At 48.1% G+C, this 26,880-nt stretch overlaps 1 protein-coding gene across 1 annotated transcript in view; it reads left to right on the forward strand.

Moving 5' to 3' along the window:
• The first annotated feature begins 10,056 nt into the window (after window positions 1-10,056).
• TEKT5 (tektin 5) overlaps window positions 10,057-26,880 on the forward strand; it is a 47,427-nt gene continuing 30,603 nt past the window's right edge. Inside the window, exons 1-5 of the mRNA XM_068969633.1 lie at window positions 10,057-10,632; window positions 16,282-16,365; window positions 17,222-17,292; window positions 21,417-21,560; window positions 25,887-26,109. Of these exons, the coding sequence (XP_068825734.1) occupies window positions 10,057-10,632; window positions 16,282-16,365; window positions 17,222-17,292; window positions 21,417-21,560; window positions 25,887-26,109 (1,098 nt within the window). The remainder of the gene's footprint in view (window positions 10,633-16,281; window positions 16,366-17,221; window positions 17,293-21,416; window positions 21,561-25,886; window positions 26,110-26,880) is intronic.

Here is a 26,880-nt window from a genome sequence, read left to right on the forward strand (position 1 = left end):
CTGGCTGGGGAAGTCAGATAGTTCTCTCAATGCGGTAGCTGCAGAGAGAGACGGAAATAAAACAGTCAGTGGGATGCTGGCCGGGAGGGAGGTTCCTGATGCGGCGGAGGCTTGGGCACACCACTCAGGTAGTGAGTCAGGTCTCCCGCCCCCCGTACTCCAGCCTCTCCTAGTCCACTTCCCCAGATGATTCAGAAAGTGAATGAGTTTTCCATCAGGCAGAAAGAGATGGAAAAAAAAAAAAGTGTTAGTGGTGGATGTGGAATCTCTGGGCTGGCGCTAGTGGTAAAGAACCTGCCTGCCAGTGCAGATAGATGTAAGAGACTCGGGTTCGATCCCTGGGTTGGGAAGATCCCCTGGAGGAGGGCATGGCAACCCACTCCAGTACTGTTGCCTGGAGAATCCCGTGGACAGAGGAGTCTGGCAGGTTGCAGTCCATGGGGTTGCAAAGAGTTCGACAAGCTGAAGTGGCTTAGCACGCATGCAAGAGGGATTTCTAAGCAGTGGTTTATCTAATGTATTTGACACCCAGAGTAGACAGTGATTTTAACAGCTTTCTCCTCTACACAACTGTATTCCCAATAATAATTATATTCCTGGTTAGCATCTTGGTTTTGCTTTAGTTGAAAGATATAAAGATTACATTTCAATTTTTTATATTTTTTGGCTGCAGGGCATGTGGGATCTTAGTTTCCCAACCACGGAATGAACCTGAACGAACCCCGTGTGTGAAAGGCAAAGTCTTTAATCATTGGACCGCCAGGGAGATACTCAGTCCAGTAAAAGACTTTGTGCATGAACTAAAATGTCCACGTTCCAAACAAAAATATCATACCTAGAGGGTCACACTCTGATTCACTGTTTTGAATTCTAGACACAAGAACTCCCAGTGGTCACATAGGAAGACAGATGGAAGAAGCCTCTGTTTTGGTTTCTTGGTTTTCCCATCACGGCTCACCTTGTGTGTGCTGAGTCGACTGTCTGGATGCAGGGGGAAAAACACTCCAAGGGTTTGGAGACACGAACTGAGCCCAGAGAGAGACAATTCCCAGGTGTCAGGAACTTACTGTCTAAAGCAACATGTGTGACCTACCCTGAGTGTGAGGGGGCTGACTGTGTTGCTGGAAGTTCCTTGAGTTAACTTATATGGATAACACAATATTTATTAAAAACCAAGTAATAAAAAGTGCTGATTTGCAACTTGTTGTTGTTGTTCAGTTGCTCAGTTGTGTCCAACTCTTTGTGACCCCATTGGCTGCAGCACACCAGGTTCCCCTGTCTCCCAGAGTTTGCTCACATTCACGTCCATTGAGTTGGTGATGTTATCTAACCATCTCATCCTCCTTTGCCCACTTCTCCTTTTGCCTTCAATCTTTCCCAGCATCAGGATCTTTTCCAATGAGTCAGTTCTTTGGAGCTTCAGCTTTAGTGCCAACTCTTCCAATGAATATTCAGGGTTGATTTCCTTTAGGATTGACTAGTTCGATCTCCTTGCAGTCCAAGGACTCTCAAGAGTCTTCTCCAGCACCACAATTTGAAAGCATCAATTCTTCAGCGCTCAGGCTTCTTTTATGGTCCAATTCTCACATCTGTACATGACTACTGGAAAAACCATAGCTTTGACTACACAGACCTTTTATTAAAACTCAGTAGTAACCAAAACAGAATTACCACATGACCCAGTAATTCCACTTTTAGGTATCTATTCAAAAAAATTAAAAACTTACATCTACACAGAAACTTACATAGAAATGTTCAGAGCAACATTATTCATACCAGCCAAAAAGCAGAAGCAGCCTGAATGTCCATCAATGGATGAATGGTAAAGAAAATGTGATGTAGCCATACAACGAGATAGTATTCAGCCACGAAAAGGAATGAAGTACTGACACCCGCTGCACCGTGGATGAACCCCAAACACCCCACTGTCCAGAAGTTCCCCAGCTGGCACACTCAACGTATTTGAGGATTTTTTTCTTTCTAAACTTCTAAAAGTTGATTCCTTGGGCCTTTCAGACTGAGTTATCACATTTTACTATTCCTTTTTGCTGAGTTTTGGTTGAACCATGGCCAACTTTTTGAATTTACCTTTCTCATTTAATGGCATTTGAAATGCTGTCACTTCATCCATTCATCCATCTGCCCACCTGAGTCAGGAGATAGATGCCCCCCCCCCCCGCCCCCGCCGAGGTCAAAAGGGGAGTACTGCTACGTGATGCTAACTCCCCATAGGCCTCTTTGGTAGAATCCATCTTAGCTGAGAGATGCGTTCGCACACCTGGGAGGACCCTGAGATATACCAAATATGGACTCAGAACAGGCAAATCAAAATGATTGCCCAAAGGACACCCGGAAGAAATGCCCCATAAAAGTGATTCAAACGACCACGAGGGCACAGCTCTCTCTCTGAGCCCGCTCGAGTGTCTGTACACACATGCTGTATTCTTTTTCCTCCTAAAAACACTTCACTTGTCTCACTACTTTCCAACTTTGTGGGAGTTCTTTTCTGCAAAGCCCGAGGGTCGGAGCCTTGTCACTGACCCCAGGTCTAGTGGGTAGGATTTGGTGCTCTCACCACCACGGCCAGACCTCAATCTCAGGCCGGGAACTCAGCCCTGCAGGATGAGGCCACCCTAGATGGGGGTGAGGTGGGGCCACAAGCCAAAGGATGCAAGCAGACCCTGGCAGCTGCAAATGTCGAGGAATCTGATTCTCCCTGGAGCTTCCAGAAGAAAGCAGCCCTCCTCACACCTAGATTTGAGCACCTTAAGCCTCATTTTGGAATTCTGACCTCCAGAGCTATTCATAGTTTGGCTCCCTCCCCAGTTCACAAACAAAGAGGCTTGAAGGTCACCAAACCAGGAAGTGGAGAAACCAGACTCCACGTGCATGTTTTCTGACATCACACTGATTATCTAGAGAAATGGTAGGATTGTCATGATAATCAACAGGCATTCTCTTGCATTTGGAATCACTTGGATTGTTAACTAGACATTGGGATGACTTGGTAGTGTAGACAAATTTACTCTGTGTGGTGTCAGGTCACTAACTTGGTGGTGATTTGTGACAGCAGCCGTAGGAAATGAACACAACTCTCACCCAAGGCATGAATCCAGTTTTTTTTTTTTTTTGAGAAAAAAAAAAAGTGTACTTAACACTGCATTAGTTTCAGGTGTACCACATATTAATTCAACGTTCGTCTACACTACAAAGTGGTCACGATGTCTAGTTACCATCCACATGATTCCAAATGTAACGGAATGCCTTTGATTATCATACCTACCCTACCATTTCTCTAGATAATCAGTGCGACTTCAGAAAACGTGGACACGGAGTTTGGTTTTTCCACTTTCTGGTGAACTTCAAGCCTCGTTTGTGAAATGGGGTGGGGGGTGGGCTAAATCACGGGTTTCTCACCCTGCTCCGTGGAGCTCTAGGGACTCACATGGAAGGGGCCCCAGCTCCCGCTCCCTCCAGCCAGAGTTATGTGTCCTAATTCTGTGAAAGAGTTTGTTTGAAGATAACCTTCCATTTTAGACAAAATGAGGCTCAAGGGGCTCAAATCAAGGTGTGAGGAGGGCTGCTTTCTTCCTGGGTCAGGAAGATCCCCTGGAGGAGGGCATGGCAACCCACTTCAGTATTCTTGTCTGGAGAATCCCATGGACAGAGGAGCCTGGAGAGTTACAGTCCATAGGGTGGCAAAGAGTCAGACAGGACTGCAGTGACTTGGCCTGCATGCATAGCCAATTAACCATGTGATAGTTTCAGGTGGACAGCAGAGCAACTCAGCTACACATATACATGTATCCATTCTCTCCCAGCTCCCCTCTCATCCAGGTTGTCACATGACATTGAGCAGAGTTCGATGTGTGATACAACAGGTCCTTGTTAAAACTGCTGCATTAAAAAAATTGTTTATAGTGGGGAATTCTCTGGCAGTCCGGTGGTTAGGATTCCATGCTTTCACTGCCAAGGGCAAGGCTTCAATCCCTGGTCGGGGAACTGAGATCTCATGTAGCATGGCCAAAAAAAAAATTTGTTTACAGTAAAATGGGGGACAAATAGAAACCCAATATTGCTGAAATGTTCTCTGAGCTCCCGCTCAGCCTCACTATAGGCACATTTAGGGTTTTTAGCTGATTCTCCTCCCTGCCCCTCACCTTGAGGGAAACAGGACATTACCTGAGCCATTTCTGAAGACTAGCTGTGTGCCCTTGTGTAAATAAAGGCAACTCTCAGTTTGCCCCCTGTTAAATGAGGGCAGGAACAACGCCATGATCAAAAGGATTAATACAATGATGTGGCGAAGCATAGTATAATAATAAGAGTAATGTCAGCTGTTCATCACCCGCCATGCTGAGTACCTTGCTAGGCCTTTACTTGATTCTCACAACTTCCATCCACAAGGCGTGATTCGCGGCATTTTTCCAGGCTGGGAGAGGGGGCTGGGATTCCACTTGACAGAAAGGCCTCCTCAGTCAGGATAGCACCGAGCGGATTCCCCTGCATGAAAATTTCCTGGCCACACAGCCCCTCAACCGCTGTTACTGACTCAGCAGCGGACGGTTTGCAAGAAGTTTGGAGTGGAGGCCAAGACAGTGATCTGTGGATCCGAAAACACGATTCATTGAGATCAGCCTCTCCCCTACTCTCCACCCCTGTGAGTGCAAGCTCGTGTGCCTGATGCACAGGGCGGCCAAAGAAACCGAAACTGGAGTCTGGAGCAGAGAAAGGTTGATTGCAGGGCCAGGCAAAGAAAAAGATAGATAGCTTAGGCCCCAAAACACTGCCAGCTCAGCTTTTGGCAAAGAGTTTTTAGAAAGTCAGGTAATGGAGGAGTTCTCAGGGTATGTGATCAGCTCGTGCACAAGTTTCTGATTGGCTGATGGTGAGGAGTCACGTGGGTTAACATTAGACTCCAGGAGGCCTGGGGCTGTACGCATCTGGTCATCACATTGTTACCATCTTCCTTTTGTTGGAGGGAGGAAGGGGTTTTAGAAACTTGCATCCAGGAGGAGCTAAGGCTGGGGAGATGGAGAAGTCCTGGTCGGTTGCACCCTTGCATAGTTTCTTCTCTCTCTTTACAGCAGAGAAGAAATGAACTTGGGTCATATAGATACTGTGTATATTACAGACGAAGTTCTGTATCAGGATTTTGAGCTGAATTCTTTTCTACAGGGAGCCCCACTTTGCCTAGGAAAATCATGCCAGACCCCCCCATGGCTGAAAGGCAGGGGGTCAGTTTCTCTGATGACAGTTTCACTTTGTGCATTTTCATGGAGTTTGTCCTGGAACATCTCCCCAGAGCTTTCAAGCAAGCAACCTGGAACCCAGGTGAGCAGGACCCCAAATAGACCCCAGCCTGCAGCGAGCTGTCTAGCCTCTCTGGGTTTCTCTGAGTCCCCGCCCCTTCTTCCCCAGCAGTCCTGTAAGTGGTGTCAGGTTGGAGGCTGTGGTGTTTGTGTCTGGTCCCCCACATGTACAGCACCAGGCTCCTGGCCAAGGGAAAAGGCAGGAACTGCCACCTCTGAAAGTAAATTAGAAGCCATCGCCCCAGAGCCCCACGAGTAGGAAAATATCCAGGACAATAAACAGGCATATAAATAATATATAGAAAGTATATACCCAGAGGCCAAAGGCAGAAAGCCTTCAAGATAATACATATTCATGGTAAAAAAAATGCATGCTTTTCTATCCTGTAACTTCTTCTGGAAGTTATGCTCAGACATGCCCAGAAATGTATGTGCAAGGATGCTTATCGCTCTTAGGCAGAACTACTAAAGAGGGACGTCCCTGGAGGCCCCGTGACTGGGACTCTGTTCTCCCAACGCAGGGTGCTTGGGTTTGATCCCTGGTCAGGGAACTAGATCCCATATGCTGCACCTAAAGAATCGATGCAGCCAAATAAATAAAATTTTTAAAAAGGAAAAGAACTACTAAGGGAAAGAGGCCGAGCTTAAAGGACTGTATTCTACATGATTCTGTTTAGATGGCATTCTGTGGGGCTACCTGGGTGGCTCAGAGGTCAACAAACTGCCTGCAATGCAGGAGATGGGGGTTTGATCCCCGGGTCTGGAAGATCCCCTGGAGAAGGAAATGACAACCCACTCCAGTATTCTTGCCTGGGAAATATGGACAGAGGAGCCTGGCAGGCTATGGGGTTGCAAAGGGTCAGACAAGACCGAGCACGCATTCACACACACACTGTAGGGACAGAGGACACATTGGTGGTTGCTGAGGTAGGAGCAGAAAGAAGAGTACAACGATCTTCCTGGGTGGTGGGGACAACTTCATCCCGGTGGTGACCGCAGGCCTGTGTACCTTCAATAGCCTGTATGCGCCAGGTGAATTCCACTGTGCGGAAATTGTACCTCTGCAAACCCGACTTTAAGAAGTGTGAACAGCACTGCTATATTTTAAATGGATAATCAACAAGGACCTGCCGTACGGCACAGGGAACTCTGCTCAAGGTTATGTGGCAGCCTGGATGTGACGAGAGTTTGGGGGAGAGAGGGTATATAGGGCTGAGTCCTTCACTGTCCACCTGGAGCTATCACAACATATTCAACTGGCTATACTCCAATAAGAAGTAAAAAGGTTTTCTTTAAAAAAAGAGAAATGCAACAGGTAAGACATTTATTGCAGCAATGCTTAGAGGAAATACCTTTACATGCCCCATTGTAGAGAATGATCAAATGAATCGTAACACCTCCGTATAATGGAGGGATGCGCAGCTACTAAACGGCAGAAAGAGAGGTTTACGGACTGAAATGAGAGGATCTCCAAGAGTTACAATCATGTGGAAAACAGTGGGTATGGTGTTTCTCATCTATGTAAAAAAGATATAGATTGATATAAGCTTGTATGTGCGTAGGATATCTCTAGAAAAATTCAAAGATCTGATAACTGGATTTTATCTGAAAAAACTGAAAGTAGCTGAGTGGTGAGAAAATCTAAACTTTACACTCTTAAATATTGCTTACATTAATTTTTATTTATTTATTTTTATTGAAGTATGGTTGATTTACAATGTCATGCTGGTTTCAGGTGTACAGCAACGTGATTCAGTTTTGGGTGTATATATATACACACACACATATGAAAGTGTTAGTCTCTCAGTCTCGTCCGACTCTCTGAGACCCCATGGACTGTAGCTCGCCAGGCTCCTTGTCCATGAAATTCTCTAGCAAGAATACTAGAGTGGGTAGCCATTCCCTTCTCCAGGGGATCTTCCAGACTAGAGTTTGAACCCGGCTTTCCCGAATTGCAGGCAGATTTTTTACTGTCTGAGCAACCAGGGAAGCCCATATAGATTCTTTTTTGAGATTCTTTTCCATTTTTAGATTTTTTTCCATTATGGATTATTATGAGATACTGAATATAGTTCCCTGTGCTATACAGTAGGGCCTGGTTGTTTATATTTTTTATTTATAGTCATGTATATCTGTTAATGCCAAATGCCTAATTTATCTTTCTCCCCATCTTCTTTCCCCTTTGATAACTATAAGTTTGTTTTCTATGAGTCTATTTCTATTTTGTAAATAATTTCATCTGTGTCATATTTTTGATTCTACATATAAGTGATATCATATGATATTTTCCATCCTAAAGGAAATCAGTCCTGAATATTCATTGGAAGGACTGATGCTGAAGCTGAAACTCCAATGCTTTGGCCACCTGATGCGAAGAGCTTACTCATTTGAAAAGACTCTGATGCTGGGAAAGATTGAGGGCAGGAGGAGAAGGGGACAATAGAGGATGAGATGGTTGGATGGCATTACTGACTCAACGGACACGGGTTTGGATGGACTCTGGGAGTTGGTGATGCATAGGGAGGCCTGGTGTGCTGCGGTTCACGGGGTCGAAAAGAGTCGGACACAACTGAGCAACTGAATTGAACTGAACTGAACTGATATGATATTTGTCTTTCTCTGACTCACTTCACTTGGCGTGATCACCTCTAGGTCCATCCATGTTGCTGCAAATGGTATTATTTCATTCTTTTTAACGGCTGAGTAATCTTTCATTATATCTATGTATAATGTATATATATGTTTTTAGATATGTGATCACATTAATATTATTGCCATTAACATTTAGTGCTTTATAAATACCCTGAGTCTTTCTGGACTATTTCTTGGAATTCTTCAATATACAAACACTTCCTGGGTGGGATGTCCCATCTCTAATGCTCCTGCAAGGTAAGCACTCTAGGTCCAGAGGGGCCCAAAGCCCACCCTATAAGATGGGAATCTCAAACTTTCTTACAGTCTCACTGTGGAAATGAAATAAATGAGTTTATGTAAAGCCCTATGTATACAGAGGTGCTTAATACATTTCTCTCTGCCTTAGTCGTCTAGTACCCACTACGTTTTTCAGTCCAGGTTTTAAGTGACTGGGGAGAAAATCCACGTTAACCATCACACTCCACTAACAAGGACCATTTGAAGGCTGACTGTATTGTCTTTTTCATTTCAAAAGAGGGAAGAATAGAATCGGTAGAATAGGGTTATGTGTGTGTGTGCTAAGTCGCTTCAGTTGTGTCAGACTCTCTGCAGCCCCATGGACTGCAGCCAGCCAGGCTCCTCTGTCCATGGAATTTCCCAGGCAAGAATACTGGAGAGGGTTGCCATGCCCTCCTCCAGGGGATCTTCCCAACCTGGGCATTGAACCCACATCCTCTACATCTCCTGAATTGGCAGGGAGGTCCTTTACCACTGGCACCGCCTAGGAAGCCCTCAAAAGGGAGAAGGGACCCCACAAATCAAGCACCCCTCTTGTTGAATACCTTGAGACTTTATTGCAGCTCCCACCAACCAGGGAGGGGAGGAAGCTTCTCGATGGAGTAAAAGTATTGGTATAGAATGGAAGATTGAACGCTTTTTCTGGAATAATGGAACCCTCAGCCTAGACTCCCATTCATCCATTTAGTCCTGTGTTGGGTGCTGTGAGTTAACGGTCAAGCCAACCAGACATGGCAGAGCCCTGCCAATGAGCTCACAACCCCTCCCCCACCTCCTTATTAAGTTCAGGTTTGGTGAAGTATTATTTACATACAGTAAAAACCACTCTTTTTTGTTGCTCAGTTGCTCAGTTGTGTCTGACTCTTTGTGACCGCGTGGACTGCAGACCCTAGGCTGTCCTTCACTATCTCCCAGAGTCTCTTCAAACTCATGTCTATTGAACCAACCATCTCATTCTCTGTTGTCCAGTTCTCCTCCTGCCTTCAATCTTTCCCAGCATCAGGGTCTTTTTCCAGTGAGTCAGTTTTTCACATCAGATGGCCAAAGTATTGGAGCGTCACCCTTTTTAGTGGGTGGTTCTATGGGTTTTGACAGACAGTTGCATAACCCCCATCACCATCAAGATATAGAACAGTGCTGTCATCATTCCCAAATTTTCTCCCTCCCCTTCTGGTCAATCTCCCTCTCACCGCCAGCCCCGTTGACCTGTCTTCTGTCCGCAAGGATCTACCTTTTCCAGAATGCCATGTAGATGGGATCATACAGGATGTGAGTCTAGCTGCTTCCACTGAGCTTAATCCTGCTCTTTTATGTGCCAAGAGCTCATTCTGTTTTCTTACCCCTGAGTGGTATCCCATGATGTGCATGGGCCACTCTGGTGCCATCCTGGGGACAAAGAGAGAAGGGAAACAACTAGCCTTGACTGCCTTGACCCTGAGTTGATTGGATGTACTGGAGTGGACCACATTCTCCCATAGGCAGAGTTAAGTGTGGAAAGGCAGATTTGATTATTTATTGAAAATATACAAATGCCATCTCTTGCACCTCCAACTCTTGTAGACTGAAAAACTCATTCATGCCATTGGTTGTCTTGTCTGTGTTTCGCTTGGGATGCCATGGCCCCAGCAGGGGGTAAGTGAGCCATGGGGCGGGGGGTATGTGGCCCCAGGAGGGCATCACTCCCCCAGGCTTTATGACAACAGTGCCAGAGTCATAGAGGCCCTGCCCATCCCTGAGAGAAGCCCCTTCCCCTTCCTGTGGTGCCCTGGCCTCCCCAGGTAGACTTTTGCCCTAGCGGGGCTGATGGGGGAAGATGGAGTTTCTTGGAACGACTCAGACTGCCACTTACTGTGGTCCCAAGAAACCCTGTGGTGGGAGCGTGCTGCCCCCGGTGGCGTCTGGCCCAACCATCCAGGAGTGCTACCAGCCCTACTATTTGCCAGGGTACCGCTACCTCAATGCTTGGAGACCCAGCCTCTTCTACAAGGTGGCCAATGCCCAGACCTGCCTGGACGAGGCGGCCACCTGCCGCAGCGCCCTGCGGCCACCCACCATCCTGCCGGCAGACCGCTCTGCCCTCTTCTGTCGCTACAGTCCCCAGGACTGGGACCGGTCCAACCGGCTGCAGTTATGTGGGGCCGAGGCCTCGCGGCTCTGGGCTGGCCGGATGACGGGCGACTCCATGAAGCTCATGCAGGACAAGGATCAGCTGACGCGCCAGATGCAGGAGGGGACCTGCCGGAACCTGGGCCAGAGGCTGTCGGACATCGGCTTCTGGAAGTCGGAGCTGAACTACGAGCTGGAGAGGCTTCTGAATGAGAACCACAGCTTGGATGCCATTAAGAGGCGGCTGGAGTGCGCGGCTGAGGAGCTGAGGTGTCCATTGCAGGTGAGCGTGGGGCAGGGAGGGGATCCTGGGGGTGCCTGGGATGTCAGCCCTGCAGTACAGTCCTACACACCCCTCTTGACTGAAGGTCAAGGTGACAGGCATCTTGTAGCTCAGTTTGAGCTGCATCACCACCTATCAGTTCAGTTCAGTTGCTCAGTCATGTCCAACTCTTGGTGACCCCATGGACTGTGGCACTCCAGGCCTCCCTGTCCAACATCAACTCCCGGAGTTTACTCAAACTCATGTCTACCGAGTCAGTGATGCCATCCAACTATCTCATCCTCTGTTGTCCCCTTCTCCTCCCACCTTCAATCTTTCCCAGCATCAGGGTGGGAAACTCATTTTCCAATGAGTCAGTTCTTCACATCAGGTGGCCAAAGTATGGGAGTTTCAGCTTCAACATCAGTCCTTTCAATGAACATTCAGGACTGATTTCCCTTAGGATGGACTCGCTGGATCTCCTCACTGTCCAAGGGACTCTCAAAAATCTTCTCCAACACCACAGTTCAAAAACATCATTTCTTCGGTGCTCAGCTTTCTTTATAGTCAAACTCTCACATCCATACATGACTACTGGAAAAATCATAGCTTTGATTGGATGGACCTTTGTTGGCAAAGTAATGTTTCTGCTTTTTAATATGCTGTCTAGGTTGGTCATAGCTTTTCTTCCAAGGAGCAAGTGTCTTTTAATTTCAGGGCTGCAATCACCATCTGCAGTGATTTTGGAGCCCTCCAAAATAAAGTTGCTCACTGTTTCCCCATCTATTTAGTGATGGGACCAGATGCTGTGATCTTAGTTTTCTGAATGTTGAGTTTTAAGCCAACTTTTTCACTTTCCTCTTTCACTTTCATGAAGAGGCTCTTTAGTTCTTCTTTGCTTTCTGCCATAAGGATGGTGTCATCTGCATATCCAAGGTTATTGATATTTCTCCTGGCAATCTTGATTCCAGCTTGCACTTCATCCAGCCCAGCATTTCTCATGATAAGTTAACTCATGATAAGTTAATTCTGCATATAAGTTAAATAAACAGGGTGACAATATACAGCTTTGACTTACTCCTTTTCTGATTTGGAACCAGTCTGTTGTTCCATGTCCAGTTCTAACTGTTGCTACCTGACCTGCATACAGATTTCTCAGGAGGCAGGTCAGGTGGTCTGGTATTCCTATCCCTTTAAGATTTTTCCACAGTTTGTTGTGATCCACACAGTCAAAGGCTTTGTCATAGTCAATATTGCAGAAATAGATGTTTTTCTGGAACTTTCTTGCTTTTTCGATGATTCAATGGACGTTGGCAATTTTATCTCTGGTTCCTCTGCTTTTTCTAAGTCCAGCTTGAACATCTGGAAGTTCGAAGCCTAGCTTGGAGAATTTTGAGCATTACTTTAACTAGCATGTGAGATGAGTGCAATTGTGTGGTAGTTTGAGCATTTTTTGGCATTGCCTTTCTTAGGGATCAGAATGAAAGTTGACCTTTTGCAGTCCTGTGGCCACTGCTGGGTTTTCCAAATTTGCTGGTATATTGAGTGCAGCACTTTCACAGCATCATCTTTTGAAATAGGATTTGAAATAGCTCAACTGGAATTCCATCACCTCCACTAGCTTTGTTCATAGTGGTGTTTCCTAAGGCTCACTTGACTTCGCATTCCAGGATGTCTGGCTCTAGGTGAGTGATCACACCATCGTGATTATCTGGGTCATGAAGATCTGTTTTGTACAGTTCTTCTGTGTATTCTTGCCACCTCTTCTTCATATCTTCTGCTTCTGTTAAGTCCATACCATTTCTGTCCTTTATCGAGCCCATCTTTGCATGAAATGTTCCCTTGGTGTCTCCAATTTTCTTGAAGAGATCTCTAGTCTTTCCCATTCTGTTGTTTTCCTCTATTTCTTTGCATTGTTCGCTGAGGAAGGCTTATCTCTCCTTGCTGTTCTTTGGAACTCTGCATTCAAATGGGTGTATCTTTCCTTTTTTCCTCTGACTTTTGCTTCTCTTCTTTTCACAGCTATTTGTAAGGCCTCTTCAGACAACCATTTTGCTTTTTTGCATTGCTTTTTCTTGGGGATGGTCTTGATCCCTGGCTCCTGTATAATGTCATGAACCTCTGTCCATAGTTCTTCAGGCACTCTGTCTGTCAGATCTAATCCCTTGAATCTATTTCTCACTTCCACTGTATAATCATAAGGGATTTGATTTAGGTCATACCTGAATGTTCTAGTGGTTTTCCCTACTTTCTTCAATTTAACTCTGAATTTGGCAATAAGGAGTTCATGGTCTGAGCCACAGTCAGCTCCTGGTCTTGTTTTTGCTGACTGTATAGAGCTGCTCCATCTTTGGCTGCAAAGAATATAATCAATCTGATTTTGGTATTGACCATCTGGTGATGTCCATGTGTAGAGTCTTCTCTCGTGTTGTTGGAAGAAGGCATTTGCTATGACCAGTACATTCTCTTGGCAAACTCTATTAGCCTTTGCCCTGCTTCATTCTGTACTCCAAGGCCAAATTTGCTTGTTATTCCAGGTATTTTTTGACTTCCTATTTTTGCATTCCAGTCCACTATAATGAAAAGGACATCTTTTTTAGGTGTTAGTTCTAGAAGGTCTTGTAGGTTTCCATAGATCTGTTCAACTTCAGCTTCTTCAGCATTACTGGTTGGGGCATAGACTTGGATTACTCTGATAGTGAATGGTTTGCCTTGGAAACGAACAGAGATCATTCTGTCATTTTTGAGACTGCATCCAAGTACTGCATTTCAGACTCGTTTGTTGACTATGATGGCTCCTCCATTTCTTCTAAGGGATTCTTGCCCACAGTAGTAGATACAAAGGTCATCTGAGTTAAATTCACCCATTCCAGTCCATTTTAGTTCTCTGAGTTTACTCCTCTGATTCTTGTCATCATCTATAGTCAGCTTTAAGTTAAATATATATATGTGTGTATATATATATATTTACATATGTATGTGTGTGTGTGCACTTAGTCACTCAGTCATGTCCAACTCTTTGCGACCCCATGGACTGCAGCCCGCCAGGCTCCTCTGTCCATGGGATTCTCCAGGCAAGAATACTGGAGTGGGTTACCATGCCCTCCTCCAAGGGATCTTCCCAACCCAGGGATCGAACCCAGGTCTCCCACATTGCAGGCGGATTCTTTACTGTCTGAGCCACCAGGGAAGCCTATGAGGACTGGAGTGGGAAGCCAATCCCTTCTCCAGGGGATCTTCCTGACCCAGGAATTGAACTGGGGTCTCCTGCATTGCAGGTGGACTCTTAACCACTAATCTATGAGGGAAGCCCATTTATACATATGCATATATACATAATATATAGTGTTGTGTATATATATTATGTATGCATACATATGTATATATATGCATATTATGTACATATAATTATATGTAACTTAGTTGACAGTAATCCCAGTGCAATCAGGGTTCCTCAGACTGAACGAAATTTCCTTTCTCCTGAGGTTTTACAGCAGAATCACAGGTGCTTCATAAAGACATCACAAGCACACACGTATGCGATGGTTTTTAGAAGACGTGTTTCAATTAACTGTTTTATTTTTCTCCGTAGCCCTTAAGACCCTGCTAACATACTGGACAATTTATGTTTTTTACTTATTTATAGTTTTGCTCCGTGCACTAGAATATAGGCTCCTTGAGGGCAGGGATTTCTGTCCGCTTTTCCAGCAAGGACTGCTGTTCAGCTGCGAGGGACCAGTATGTCTATGAAAAGTGAAATGAAACTGTTATGTCCCACTCTTTGCAACCCCATGGACTGCAGCATGGCAGGCTTCCCTGTCCTTCACCATCTCCTGGAGTTTAGCCCATTTGCTAGAACTCTTATAGGCTCCCTGGCTGCAGAGGGGTCTGAGTAACTGAGAATTTGTCCCTGGGTCCTGGCCTGGACATTTTGGGGGGAGGGACTGGCATTATCTGTCTTGGGCCGTGGAAGATTATCATGGCCACATGAGACAATGTCTTGCTGCTTCCTAGAGCACGTGAGGACACAGACATCCTGCCTGCCAACTTCCTGCATCTACATCTGCTCTTTGTCAGGCATGGAGACACCTGTAGGAGAGGCCCTGCCTCCAGATCCCTTGGAGACATGGAACAGGTTCTGACCACTATGGGGTGGTGGGGGCCCCAGCTGTTTCCCTACACCTGCAGATTTCCCACCTGGAAGGACAGTGGGCAAGGACTGCTGCTCAGAGATCCAGGGCAGCATTCGAAATCCAGTGCTCCCCCCACTGCCTTCAACCCTCCTCACTCGTCGAGCCTGTCTGGAAAGCAGGCTCTGCCTCATCATGTATGCCCCCCTGTGACAGCCACATGGGGGCACAGGGACTGGAGACATATCACTTCTATGCACTTGTTTCCAACTCCAAGCTGACCACCTCAGTCCAGCTGCTTCTCAGTGAACCGTGATGACAGCCTCCTTCCTGGCCTCCTGACTTCTGTTCCGTTTAACCCATTTTCCAGACAGTAGCCAGAGGGATGGTTTTAAACATTAAACTAGATCTCTGCACCTGCCCACCAAAACCCCCTCAATGGTTTCCTAATGCATCGGAGGGGTTAACATCCAAGTTTCTCATCACAGCCCCAGTGTGTCCTGTCTGCTGCGCCTCCTACCCCAGGGCCTTTGCACCTGCTGTCCCTGCTTCCTGGCACAGTGTCCCCATTCATTTCTGCTGCTTCTCATAATTCAGGTCATGGCCTGCCACCTCCTTAGGGAAGTCCTCCCTAACCACCCGGTCATCCCTTCCCCACCCACTCACAGTCCCTTATTTTCATCCCAGCCCACATCACAGTCAGAAATGACTGAGTTCCTTTCTGTGTTCACGTGTGTCTGCATTCTTGCTCTTCTGTTCGAACTCCACATGAGCAAGGGCTGTCTGCCTAGTTCACTGCAGTGTCCCCAGTACCTCGATGGGCTGTGACACAGAGAGGAGGGGGCAGTCAGTTCTCCTGGAATCAGGGCTCCCCCTCCTTCCTGAGTTCCCAGATGCTGTTGCATCCCAAAGCCAGATGTCCTGCTGTGCTCCCTGACCCCTTCTCCCCCCACGCTCTTTGTGACATCATAAGCCCGTGGCCTGTGACCATTCTTCCTCAGGCTGCTGCTGCAGGAGCTGCTCTGAGCATCTGCTCCCCTGACTTCTATTCCGTTCTGCTCATGTCCCCATGACGCTCTTAAGGGCCATGTGGCAGGCTTGCCTGGGTCCCACTTGGCCTCAGCCACTTTCCAAAGCTCTCCCCTCATTTAGAGATCTCCAAAGAGGGGTTTTCACACATTCGTATTAATTGGTGATACTTACAGACAGTATTTTAAGTGCTTTATACTTGTCGAGCTGACTTAACCAGCATGACCTACTTGAGGTGTGCACTAATTTTGCACGCGTGTACCATCTCAGCATCCCACAGCCCCCCTCCTTTTGTATCCCACAGCCCCCATCTCCCTCAGCATCTCGAAGCCCCCACTGATGGAGAAGGGGAGGCAGAAGCCCAGCCAAACACACAGTAATGGGGCCCCATGAAACAGCCAGGTTTCCCAGGAATGAAACAGATCATGGCAAAGGTATAAGTGAGTCACTTCCACTCAGGGTCTACAAACAGCTGCAGGGAGAACACACGATTTTTCATCACTCCCTACAGGTGGCCCTGGAGTGTCTGTACCAGCGAGAGAAAAGGATCGGGATTGATTTGGTCCATGACAATGTGGAGAAAAATCTTATCCGGGTAAAGTGTTCCCTGGGTCTAGCCAGCTCCCTAAGGGAAGTGGAAGATCAACTGGTCAGAGAGGTTTCTGAGCTGCCTGTCAAGAACAGAAGCCACACGTGTCCTAATCCCCGCCCCGCCCCCCCCCCCCCCACCATGCAAAGTTATGACTCAGAAAGTGTGGCAGGGGTTAGGTTGCAATTTAGAAATAGTGAAAGATGAGGTCATTTGACCCTCAGTCTTTTCATCTCCACAACGGGCATCATAATAGTGTGTGCTGTGATGTTACTTCAGTCGTGTCCGACTCTTTGGGACCCGGTAGCCTACCAGGCTCCTCTGTTCATGGGATTCTCCAGGCAAGAATATTGGAGAGGGTTGCCATGCCCTCCTCCAGGGGATCTTCCTGACCCAGGAATCAAACCTGAGTCTCTTGCATCTCCTGCATTGGCAAGTGGGTTCTTTGCCACTAGCATCACCTATCATGATAGCAATTCCAATAAATACCAGCAGTATTAGGCAGTGTTTATTGAGTACCTATTACATGTCACACACTGTCACATATCATTTCATATGCATTATTTAATTCAATGATAAGATGTTCTATGCATGGACCCGTGGCACATAGTAGGTGCTGCATTTTCTTTTATTCTGAAGGTATATAAAAGAAAGGACAGGAGGGACTTAGAACGTACAGCTTCCACAATCAGCTGTCAGTTGCCTGGCCAGGGGACCATGCGCATTGAGGCTGGAAATGGACTCCACCCTGACATTTCACCCCATGGGATGGAGAGTGGGTAGTGAGTGGTGAGGGGTGGGGCGCTGGCCTGGGAGACAGGGTGCTGAGTTTCTGAGCTCTTTCTGACATCTTTCATTGCAGGAAGTAGATATGATAAAATGTTGCCAAGAACAGATGAGAAAACTAGCTCAAAGGATTGATATTCAGATGCGGTAAGAGCTGTTTTCTCTTCTTCCTCTTGGAGTTTTTGGTGTCCCAGGTTTCTAGGGGGCAAGACGGATGGGTCCCCCATCTCCAGGTGGTTCTTTTGATCAGTGGTGTGTTGGTAAGAGTTTAACAATCAGCTCTCCCCAGGAAAAGAAAGAAATCCTGATTCGTCACGTTTGTCAGTTTCAGGGACGTAAATACTGCCTCCATGGCTGATCTCAGTCTACCGATAGGATACCACTGATTGGTTTTCATGAGTCAGCACATCACTGGTGGTTCTTGTTGGCAGTGAGTCCCTTGGCAAAAGAAATCAGGCTCCCTGAGGCTCCTCTTAGCCTGTGGCTTCCCTGTGTGAGTCGTGAACTTTGGGATACATCCAAGAGTGAGTGGCATTGGCCATCAAGGTGAGGGGTCTGGGAATCTCCAGAAGGGACCTGATGGAGGCCTTGAGCCATCATTCCTTTGAGTCTTCAAAGGAATCAGCTTTTTGTTCTTGGAAGATTATGTACCTGGTATCACGACAAGCCAGGAACCTCCCCTGCCCGACCCCCACCCCCCCGCCCCGCCCTCCATAACTGAAGGAGAAGCTTGAGTTTTACAGGACTTGTGAGACTCATAGCTGAGCCCTTGGCACTCAGATCACCTGGAGGTAGCAGCCTGGCTCTTGAGCTGGGCACTTGCAGGGCAGGCTGTTCTACTGGTTTCTCCTTTCTTCATTTAGATGTGCTGACAACCTTGCCAGGACTGCCCCTTCCTGCTGTGTAGGGCAAGTGGGCAGCCTGTGTGGGATGCTAAGGGGTCTGGGAGCTTGTACTTAGGCTCTGGGAGCTTGGTGCCCTGGTCTGCTGTATCCCCAGAAACAGTAGTCACCCACACCTGATACACGTAGTAGCTCTCTGACCCCACTGAGGCTGTAAAAGAGGATGGCAGGGTTGGAGAGAACTGTCCAGGATAAAATGTCATCCAGGGCAATGTTGAAAAGCTACCTGCAGATCTAAGGGTGCAGTCAGGGACAGAGGAGTTGGAAAGACTCAGGGAGACCTCAGAGGTGGAGAAACGTCAAAATGAGATGCAAATACAGCAGTGACTGAGGTGGCAGCTGAATGGATGAAAGGAGAGTTGAATTCCATATTTGTGCCTCTGTCCTAATTTGTGGCAGTTCACCTACTGCTTGGACTAAATTTGCCCAATATTTGTCTATAAACTAACTAACTTTTAAAAAAGGCTTCAGTAGTTGTATTTAGAACAGGAAAGTTTTAACAAAGAGAATTCTTTGGGCGGCAAATGTCTTTATTGCATTTTTCTTACCTTTATGTTTGTTGATGTTGTTGTTGAGTTGCTACGTTGTATCTGACTCTTGTGAGATCCCACTGGACTGTAGCCCACCAGGCTCCTCTGTCCGTGGAATTTCCCAGATAAGAATTCTGGAATGGGTGGCCGTTTCCTTCTCCAGGGGATCTTCCTGACCCAGGGATCGAACCCGAGTCTCATACATGTCTTGCATTGGCAGGAAGATTCTTTACCACAGAGTCACCTGGGAAGCCCTGCCCTTATGTTTATGGTCGTCTTTTTTTTTTTTTTTCCCAGCAAAGGAGCATGGTTTTGCATTTGTGGTTGTCTTGGGGCTGTGACAAAATTCTGTGTCGGAGTGACAGGAGGCCTCTAGTTTGGGAAATGGGACAGTCTGAGCTGAAAAAGTGAACAAAATCCCAGACTTGAAATTAGGGAACTGGACCCCAGAAGAGAAATCTTGAAACTGGAGTGAGCAGAGGGCTGCTTGTGCAGGAAAACTAGAATGACCAGCGTGGTCTTCTTGACTGGGAGACAGAAAGAGAGACACAGAGCGAGCGCTGGTGTCAGAGGGAGAGAGACAGAGAAAGACACGAAGCTGTAAAAGAGAGAGATGAGGACCAGAGAGATGGAAGGCCAGAGAGAGACATAGGCACGCCGGACAAAAGAAAAATCAAGACTGAGAGAGCTGGAAAAGACAGATATGCAGAAAGAGGAAAAGAGAACAGGAGAGGCTGGGAGGGAAGCTGTCGAGGCAGCGCAAGTCAGGGGGAGATGAGAGCGGGTGGACGGGACTCTGATTTTTGCCAGGATCAGAGGTCCGCTCGCCCTGGAGAGAGGCCCTTTGACCTTGGGCAGTGGCCTGCGTGTCAGAGGATGCCTGTTATCTTGGAGGGCAGCCCAGTTAACCAAAAACTGGCTGCAGGCTCATCAGAGGGTCAGAATTCAGTGTGCCCTGACCCCGTGGGAAGGCTCTATCACTGACCCACCTGGGGGTCACCCTGGCCCTGAGCAGGTACTGGGCTGTGGACTCATGGTTTTCTAAGCGAGGCCTGAGCCCTGCATCTGGGCAGGGTTGAGTCCTCACTTCGTCAGATGCCCCAGCAAAGCAGAAAAGGCTTTCCTGACTGGGCAGGAGCCAAGTTCAGGCTTTTCCCTGTGTGACGATTGTAGGGCAAGCTTTGGCACTGGCCAGAATCTCCTACTGGGGATGATGGGCTGCCCCCTCCTTCGCTGGGCCTCATTAGCTGGGGCCAGGAGCTGACTGACTAACCCGTGAGTCTGAGGCCCCAGGTCCTCTTCTGATGCTCTGGTATGTGTCTCTCCTACATTCTGGTCTTTTGTTTTTGTTTTTGTTTTGTTTAATCTTTTGGCCTTGCCATGTGGCATGAAAGTGAAAGGGGCTTCTCTCGTGACGCAGATGGTAAAGAATCTGCCCATAATGCAGGAGACCTGGGTTCGATCCCTGGGTCAGGAAGATCCCCTGGAGAAGGGAATGGCTACCAACTCCAGTATTCCTGCCTGGCGAATTCCATGGACAGAGGAGCCTGGTGGGCTATAGTCCATGGGGTCACAAAAGTGCATGTGGGATCTTATTTCCCAGACTGAGGATCGAACCCATGCCTTCTGCAGTGCAAGTATGGGTTTTAACTACTGGACCACCAAAGAAGTATCCCGTTCTGGTCTGTCTTCACATTCTGGTTCATAGGGTAGGATGGGGCCCCATTTCTCCATGGCTTTGCCAATTCCAATGGCCCCAAGGGCCCCAGTAGGCTCTTCCTGCCCCAACATGACCCTCTGTGCATCCTGATGGGTGGGGACCCAGCACGAGGATTTAATTTCTTTGCTCCTGACCTGTTTTGTAAGCCTTTCACCAGCTTTTAGTATCCATATCAGAAAAAGAACGTGGCAGAAAGATAGAGACAGGCAGGGAGAGGTGGAGAGAGACACACACACCAAAGCCCCAAATCAGAGAGAAACCAAGCAAGATGGGACAGAAAGATATAAAGATGAGAAAGACAGAGATAGAGGGAGGAAGAGAGAGAAAGAGGGAGGAAATGAGAAGACGCAGGAGGGGGAAGAGACGGATCCACGTGAGATGTGCACCGATCCCTTGGCCTCACCGCCCCTCACCCTGGGTAATGGCTTCGTCCTCTGTGTTGCTGTGTATCCTTTCCAAACTTGCACTGTTGCCCTTATTCTTTATTTTTACAGTACTTATTTACACACATCTATGAGCAACTTGAAGGTAATGACAGGGTCTTACTCATGTCTTTTCCCGCTGGGCCTGGCATAGGGTCAGACACAATGATTTGTGAATCGATTTAAATTGAAACCTGATTTTGTCCAAAGTGCAAATTTGAATCTTTTATATTAGGTCAGCAAACTATAGTCGGAAGGCCGGAACTGGCCCACCATCTGTTTTTGTAAATAAAGTTTTATTGGAACACAGCCATGACCATTCATTTACAGATTATCTATGACTATTTTCCTACGTAGTTGAGCAGTTAGTTGCAACAGAGACCACATGACCCACAAAACCTAAAATATATAGTATTTGACCCTTTACAATAAATGTTTACTCTCTCCTGTTCTAAGTGACAACAGGTCTGTTTGGACCGGGGTGGGGGTGGTGGGAGGGGGAGTAGGAGGAGGCCTTGGATGTGTGGTGGGGCCTCAAGGTGGGAAGAGGGCTGGAAGCTACTAGGGGTGGACAGAACATCCTCCTGGTGTCCAGAGACTCGGTTTCCAGCGGTGGCTCTGCACTGACCTCCCCTGTGACCCTGGGTGAGGGACTCTGGGTGGAAGCACAATCTAGGGACACATCCTTGCCTCCTAGTGATAACCGAGATGCTCAGCACGCCCTGGAGAGGGACCTCGAGGACAAAAACTCGGCTGAGTTCATTGATGAGAAGTGCCTTAACCTACGGAACACATCAGACTGCATCAGCTTCTTCCATGGGGTGGAGAAAATTGATGGCACGTAAGTACCGGGCTCTCGGTCCCCACCTGGCTATGCCCAAGGGGAGCCACGAGGCGGGCTCTGGGTCCACTCCTGCCAAGGAACAGAAAAGGGGCATCAGGCCCCAGTCAAGTCTGGAGCCGTGGGTTGAATAGGTTGTGGGTTGAATTCAGTTGCATGCCACAGAATCCGATTCTGGCTAAGCTATGATGGAATTTACTGGAAGGCTGTGGAGGAGACTGAGGCTCCAGGGGAAGGCTGGAGGGGGAGGTTCTGGAAGCCTGAACAGGCTAATCGGCTTTGGTGTTGGAGCACCACTGTCTTGCCCACTTCACCAAGATCCAAGTTCCAGGAAGGGAGCACAGGTGATTGGTTTGTGAGGGTCCCACAGCCGCTGCTCTTGGGGCGCCTGGATTGGCAGGTGCCCTGAACAAATTACAAGACAAGATGGCTTCAACCAGGAGGAGGAGGAACAACAGCTTTGTTGGGAGAGCCAACTGATGCCTGCCCACTCTGGTTAAGTGTGGGTTCTGGGAGTTCCAGGGGCTAAAACTCCATGCTTTCCATTCAGGGAGTGCGGGTTCAGTCTCTGGATGGGGAACTAATATCCCACATGCCTCACTGTGTAGCCAAAAATCATATAAAAAGCTTAAAAAAAAGAGTGGATTCTTGAGCCAGGTTGCCTGGTTTCAGATCCAGGCTTCAATTAACCCTCAGGACAAAGGACTTAATCTCTCTGGGCTCCATTTCCCCGCCTCTACCACTGGAATAAAAATACCATCCACCTCCCAGAGTTGCTGTGAGAGTGGAAAGGTGGGTGTCTGAGGTGCCGAGCACAGATCCTTGCATCGGGAATGATGATGGCTAACGTTTATTGAGCGCTTGCTGTGTGACCTGATTTTCTCATCACAACAACCATAAAATAGGTGCCTCCTGTCTGCCTGGCACTGCTGTGGGCATGTCCCAGCATCACGGAATTGCTTGAAAATGAAAGTGAGCTTTCCCCATTGGTAGTTAGTTTGAGGTCTGGGGTAATGATGGCTGGAGAGAGATGCTCTGGGTACACGCAGAGGGTGGGGTCTCTCTTGGATCCCCTTCAAGAAAAAAACTCTCTAGCACATAGAATTGTGCTTTTCACATAGTAAGTGTGCAAAAAATGTCTGTTGACTGAGAAAATGAATGAAAAGGAGGAGGGAGGGAGAGGAGAGAAGAAAGGGAAGGTCTCTTTGGCTTATGCTGGGGTCGCTTTCTGGATTGTATTAAGCATGGGGCTATTGAAAGAACCCTTTGGGGTTTCCTGCAATGACAACTTCCAGGGGCCCTTCTCCTTGTCTGGACAAATTTGACTTCCCCACGGCAAGGTGAACAAGGCCTTGAGAGCGGGGCCTAGTCCCCTCAGCCACAGCTGCCCATTTGGACAGGGAATCTGGAAGGTTCCCTTCCCAAACAGATACCTTCCTGGAAGCTGGGCAGCCACGCTGGTTGGTGGAGACTGATTTCCATGCCCACGAGGGGTCTGCTATTTCAAGGGGTCTGCTATTCCAGTGACTCCAGCTGGAAAGCCAGAGCTGCCATTTGGGGTGACTAACTGCTCCCTAGATGTGCTAACTCGAGGCTTTGTATGTGGGTTTGTTCTTTTTTTGCCGCACCTGGCTGCATGTGGGATCCTAGTTCCCCAACCAGGGATTGAACCTGGCCCCCCTGTATTGGTAGCATGGAGTCTTAACCACTGGACCACCAGGGAAGTCCCTGTAGGGTTTTTTAAGGCGAGGCCATGTCTTGGTAGGTCGCAGCACGTTTGGAGTTTGCATTGCCGTAACTGTTCTTGGAATTTCTCATCACCTCGGATGATGTGGATGAAGAGGCTAGCCATTGCCTTTTACCCGCTGTTTGCTATAGGCTGGGCACTGTGCTGAGCCCCTCCAGAGCATCTCGTGAAAAATAAACATTTATTAAGCGCTTTCTATTGTCAGGTGCCATGATAGGGGGGGGTCTCACATTTAGTCAGTCAGCAGCCTCTAGGGAAGGCACCATTTTTATCCCCATTTCACCAAGAGGAGCCTGAGACTCAGAGAGGTGTAGTGACTGGTCCAAGCTCACACAGCAAGTGGCAGAGCCTCAGTCTGAGTCATGTGGGACACTGGGACCCTGTTTTACCACCGCGCCTTCCTGCCTTCCCAGCGAAGCTTGCTGTGTCCCCCTGTTTTTAGAGGACACAGGCTCCAGAAAGCATGTCCCCCGCCTCCTGAGGCACGCCACCCATGAGGAGACAGGCTGCTGCGGCAACCCCCCCCCCAGGGAGAGGGTGAGTAAATGGGCTATTTTCCCTTCAGAGCTCAGCTGTCTGCTCCTGGGGAGGGGCAGCTGCTGCCCTTGACTTTGATAGCAGCCCACTGAGCAGCGGCAGGTGCCCTCAGGGTCCATCTGCGGGTGTTCTCTGCTCTCTTTGGTGTCTCCTCCTTCCTTGATTGATGGTGAGTAGCTGTGTGACCTTGGGGAAGACACTTTACCTCTCTGAGCCTCAAGTCTTTGTTGGATGAAAGCTCTGGATCAGACTCAGTGCCCCCTCGCATCTCTAGAAGCCGAGACCTCTCCAGAAGTTTGATTTTAACTCCTGCAAAAGCCAGACAAAACAAGCACATGTTGTATGCTTTTTAAAATATTTCTAGTCACCATGCAGTCTAAGTGCTTTAAAATGTCCTGAAAGAGCCTTCTATTTCAGATGATTGAATCTCTTTTTTCCTGCTGTCTGAGAATAAAAATCTGCTTTATTTTAAGAACTGGAGACTTCCCAGCTAGAAAAGACCTCAAAAATGTATCTAATCTGGTTTACCCGGGGACTGAAGTCAGCTCAAAGGAACATGTGTATGTGTCTCTCTTTCTCAAAGGCTTCCCGGAGGAGAAAACTCTTATTGCATGGATTTACATACTCAACCAGGAAGAACTTTCTCTTCCCTAAACTGAATCCCTTATGTGTCACCGCCTCCAAGAAGCCTTCCCAGACTGCCCTTTCTAATGTAGCCTGAGCTCTATTCATCCTTCCAGATCCATTCTCTAGCTGCCCTGGTGTGAGTCCGATAAAGGAGTTTGCCTTCTACAGACTGCCTTTCCTTGGTCTTTGCCATCTGGTTCCCAGCAGGGTTCAGCCAAATAAGAGAGTCACCAGCAGGAGATGAAGGAGAAGGATGCTGAGGATTTATTCTCCATGGCTTCCTCTCTCTTCCTTTCACAGCTGGGGTTGTGACAACTTTGTGCACTCGCTAATCTATGAGCCCCTCAGTGTTCTCTGAGTATAAATTCCATCTATTTCCTTTTATGACACATCTATTTCCTTGACTGACACATAATGACCCACTCCACTTGTCTCTCTTCCTCATTCTGCTTCTAAATTCCTTCCCAGAACGTAACACCAGGTGTAAACATCTTATTAATTTATTGTCTATCTCCCTCCCCTGGAAATTCATCACCATGAGGACGAGGATGTCACCCGCTCTATCCCAAGTGACTAGAAAAAGTCTTGGCATGTGGTAGGTGTTCAGAGAACATTTGCTGAGTGCAAGTAGCGTGGCCGCAGGCTCATCACTGAATGGAAGGGGCCCTGCAGCCAGCAACATGCCTGATGTCCCCTTCTTGAATCTATGTTTTTGGTGGAGAAGGAGGGAAGGTTAAAGAAAAGAACCTGTCCAGGGGATCTCTCCCCTCTTGCAATTCACCAAGTGCCCTTTGGGGAAGCCAGCCAGGCTGCAGTTGCCTTATCTGTAAATGAGGGGTTTGGATTAGCTCAGTGGCTCAGCTAGGGGTCATTGTTCCCCCTCCTCCAAGGAGTATTTCGTAGTGTCTAGAGACATTTTTGACTGTCACAAGGAGAGAAGCATTACTCCGGGCATCTATCTGGTGGTTAGAGGCCAGGGATGCCATTAAGCATCCTACAGGGCAGAATACAGCCCATCATCCCCACCCCAACAAAGAATTGCCTGCGTGTGTACTAAGTCGCTGTGTCCAACTCTGCATGACCCTATGAACCGTAGCCTGCCAGGCTGCTCTGTCCATGGGATTCTTCAGGCAAGGATACTGGATTGGATTGCCTTGCTCTCCTCCAGGGGATCTTCCCGACCCAGGGATCGAACTCGAGTCTCTTACATCTACCTGCACTGGCGGGTGGGTTCTTTACCACTAGCGCCACCAGGGAAGCCCCAACAGAGAGTTATCCTGACCCAGACGCCAGAAGCGCCAAGGCTGAGAAACCCCGGACGCAGAGATCTCCAAGCCGCATGCAGAGATCTCCAAGCCTGCCGCAGACCCCCCAGTCCTCCTCACCCGGTAAATCCTCTCTCCTGCCTCTCCTAGCATCTCCGTACCCGAGACGTGGGCCAAGTTCAGTAACGACAACATCCGGCACTCGCAGAACATGCGGGCCAACTCCATCCGGCTGCGGGAGGAGGCGCAGAACCTCTTCGATGTGTTGGCAGACCAGCTGTGGAGGCAGTTCACCAACACCAACCTGGCTTTCAGCGCTCGCATTGCGGAGGAGACGGAGGTGAAAAACAAGCTACAGACGGAGTTGGCTAAGGTAAGCGAGATGCCCCGGAGGGCCGTCGTCCACGCTGCCAGGACCTCACCACGTGCCTCCCCTCCCCCGCTCCTGGGTCTCAGGGGCTTCTGGTTGCTGCTGCAATAGTCCACGGTTTATGAGCCTGTTCACCCAAAAGGGGGCGGAGGCTGTGAGCTTCCTGGGGAGACTCCAGCATCCTGTGGGTAAATCTTCCTTGCTCACTAGATGATGGAGCTTTGCCTGTCTGTCACAGCAGCACCCAAAGAGGTTGCTGATGGTCCCTAGGGTCCTTCAGTCTACCTGAGGGCCACGTGGCTGAGCGTGACCAGTGAGAATGGTTGTCAATGCCAGACCCCCAGAAAACAGGTCTGAGCCTATCTTAAGATCTTAAGAAATGTCACATCAACATCTTAAGAAATGTAACCTCTTGACCCTCAAAGGCTTCAAGGGCACCCCTGTGGAGGGGTGGGGTGCTTTTTGAGTCGGAGGAGCCACAAGGATAGCCTAATCCTCTGCTATTCCCGCACCGACCTGCCCCTTTCCCTACTCCTGCATCTGAACCATCATGCTGTTTCCCAGCCCTGGGGAAGCTCTGCTGCATGGAATCTAGCCTCTCTGCTCAATTTAGAGCACCTACTGGGTACCAGATGCTCTGCTAGGGACTGGAATGAGAAGAGGAGCCACACGAACAGTCCCCTGGTACCCATCTTCAGGGGGCTTATGGTAGCTGTGGTGGGAAGCAGTGATGGCTGCCAAATTTATACACAGTAAGGGCTTAGGGATGACAAT

The sequence above is a fragment of the Capricornis sumatraensis genome, chromosome 3, assembly GCF_032405125.1.
Source record: "Capricornis sumatraensis isolate serow.1 chromosome 3, serow.2, whole genome shotgun sequence".
In the NCBI taxonomy this organism is placed as follows: Eukaryota; Metazoa; Chordata; class Mammalia; order Artiodactyla; family Bovidae; genus Capricornis; species Capricornis sumatraensis.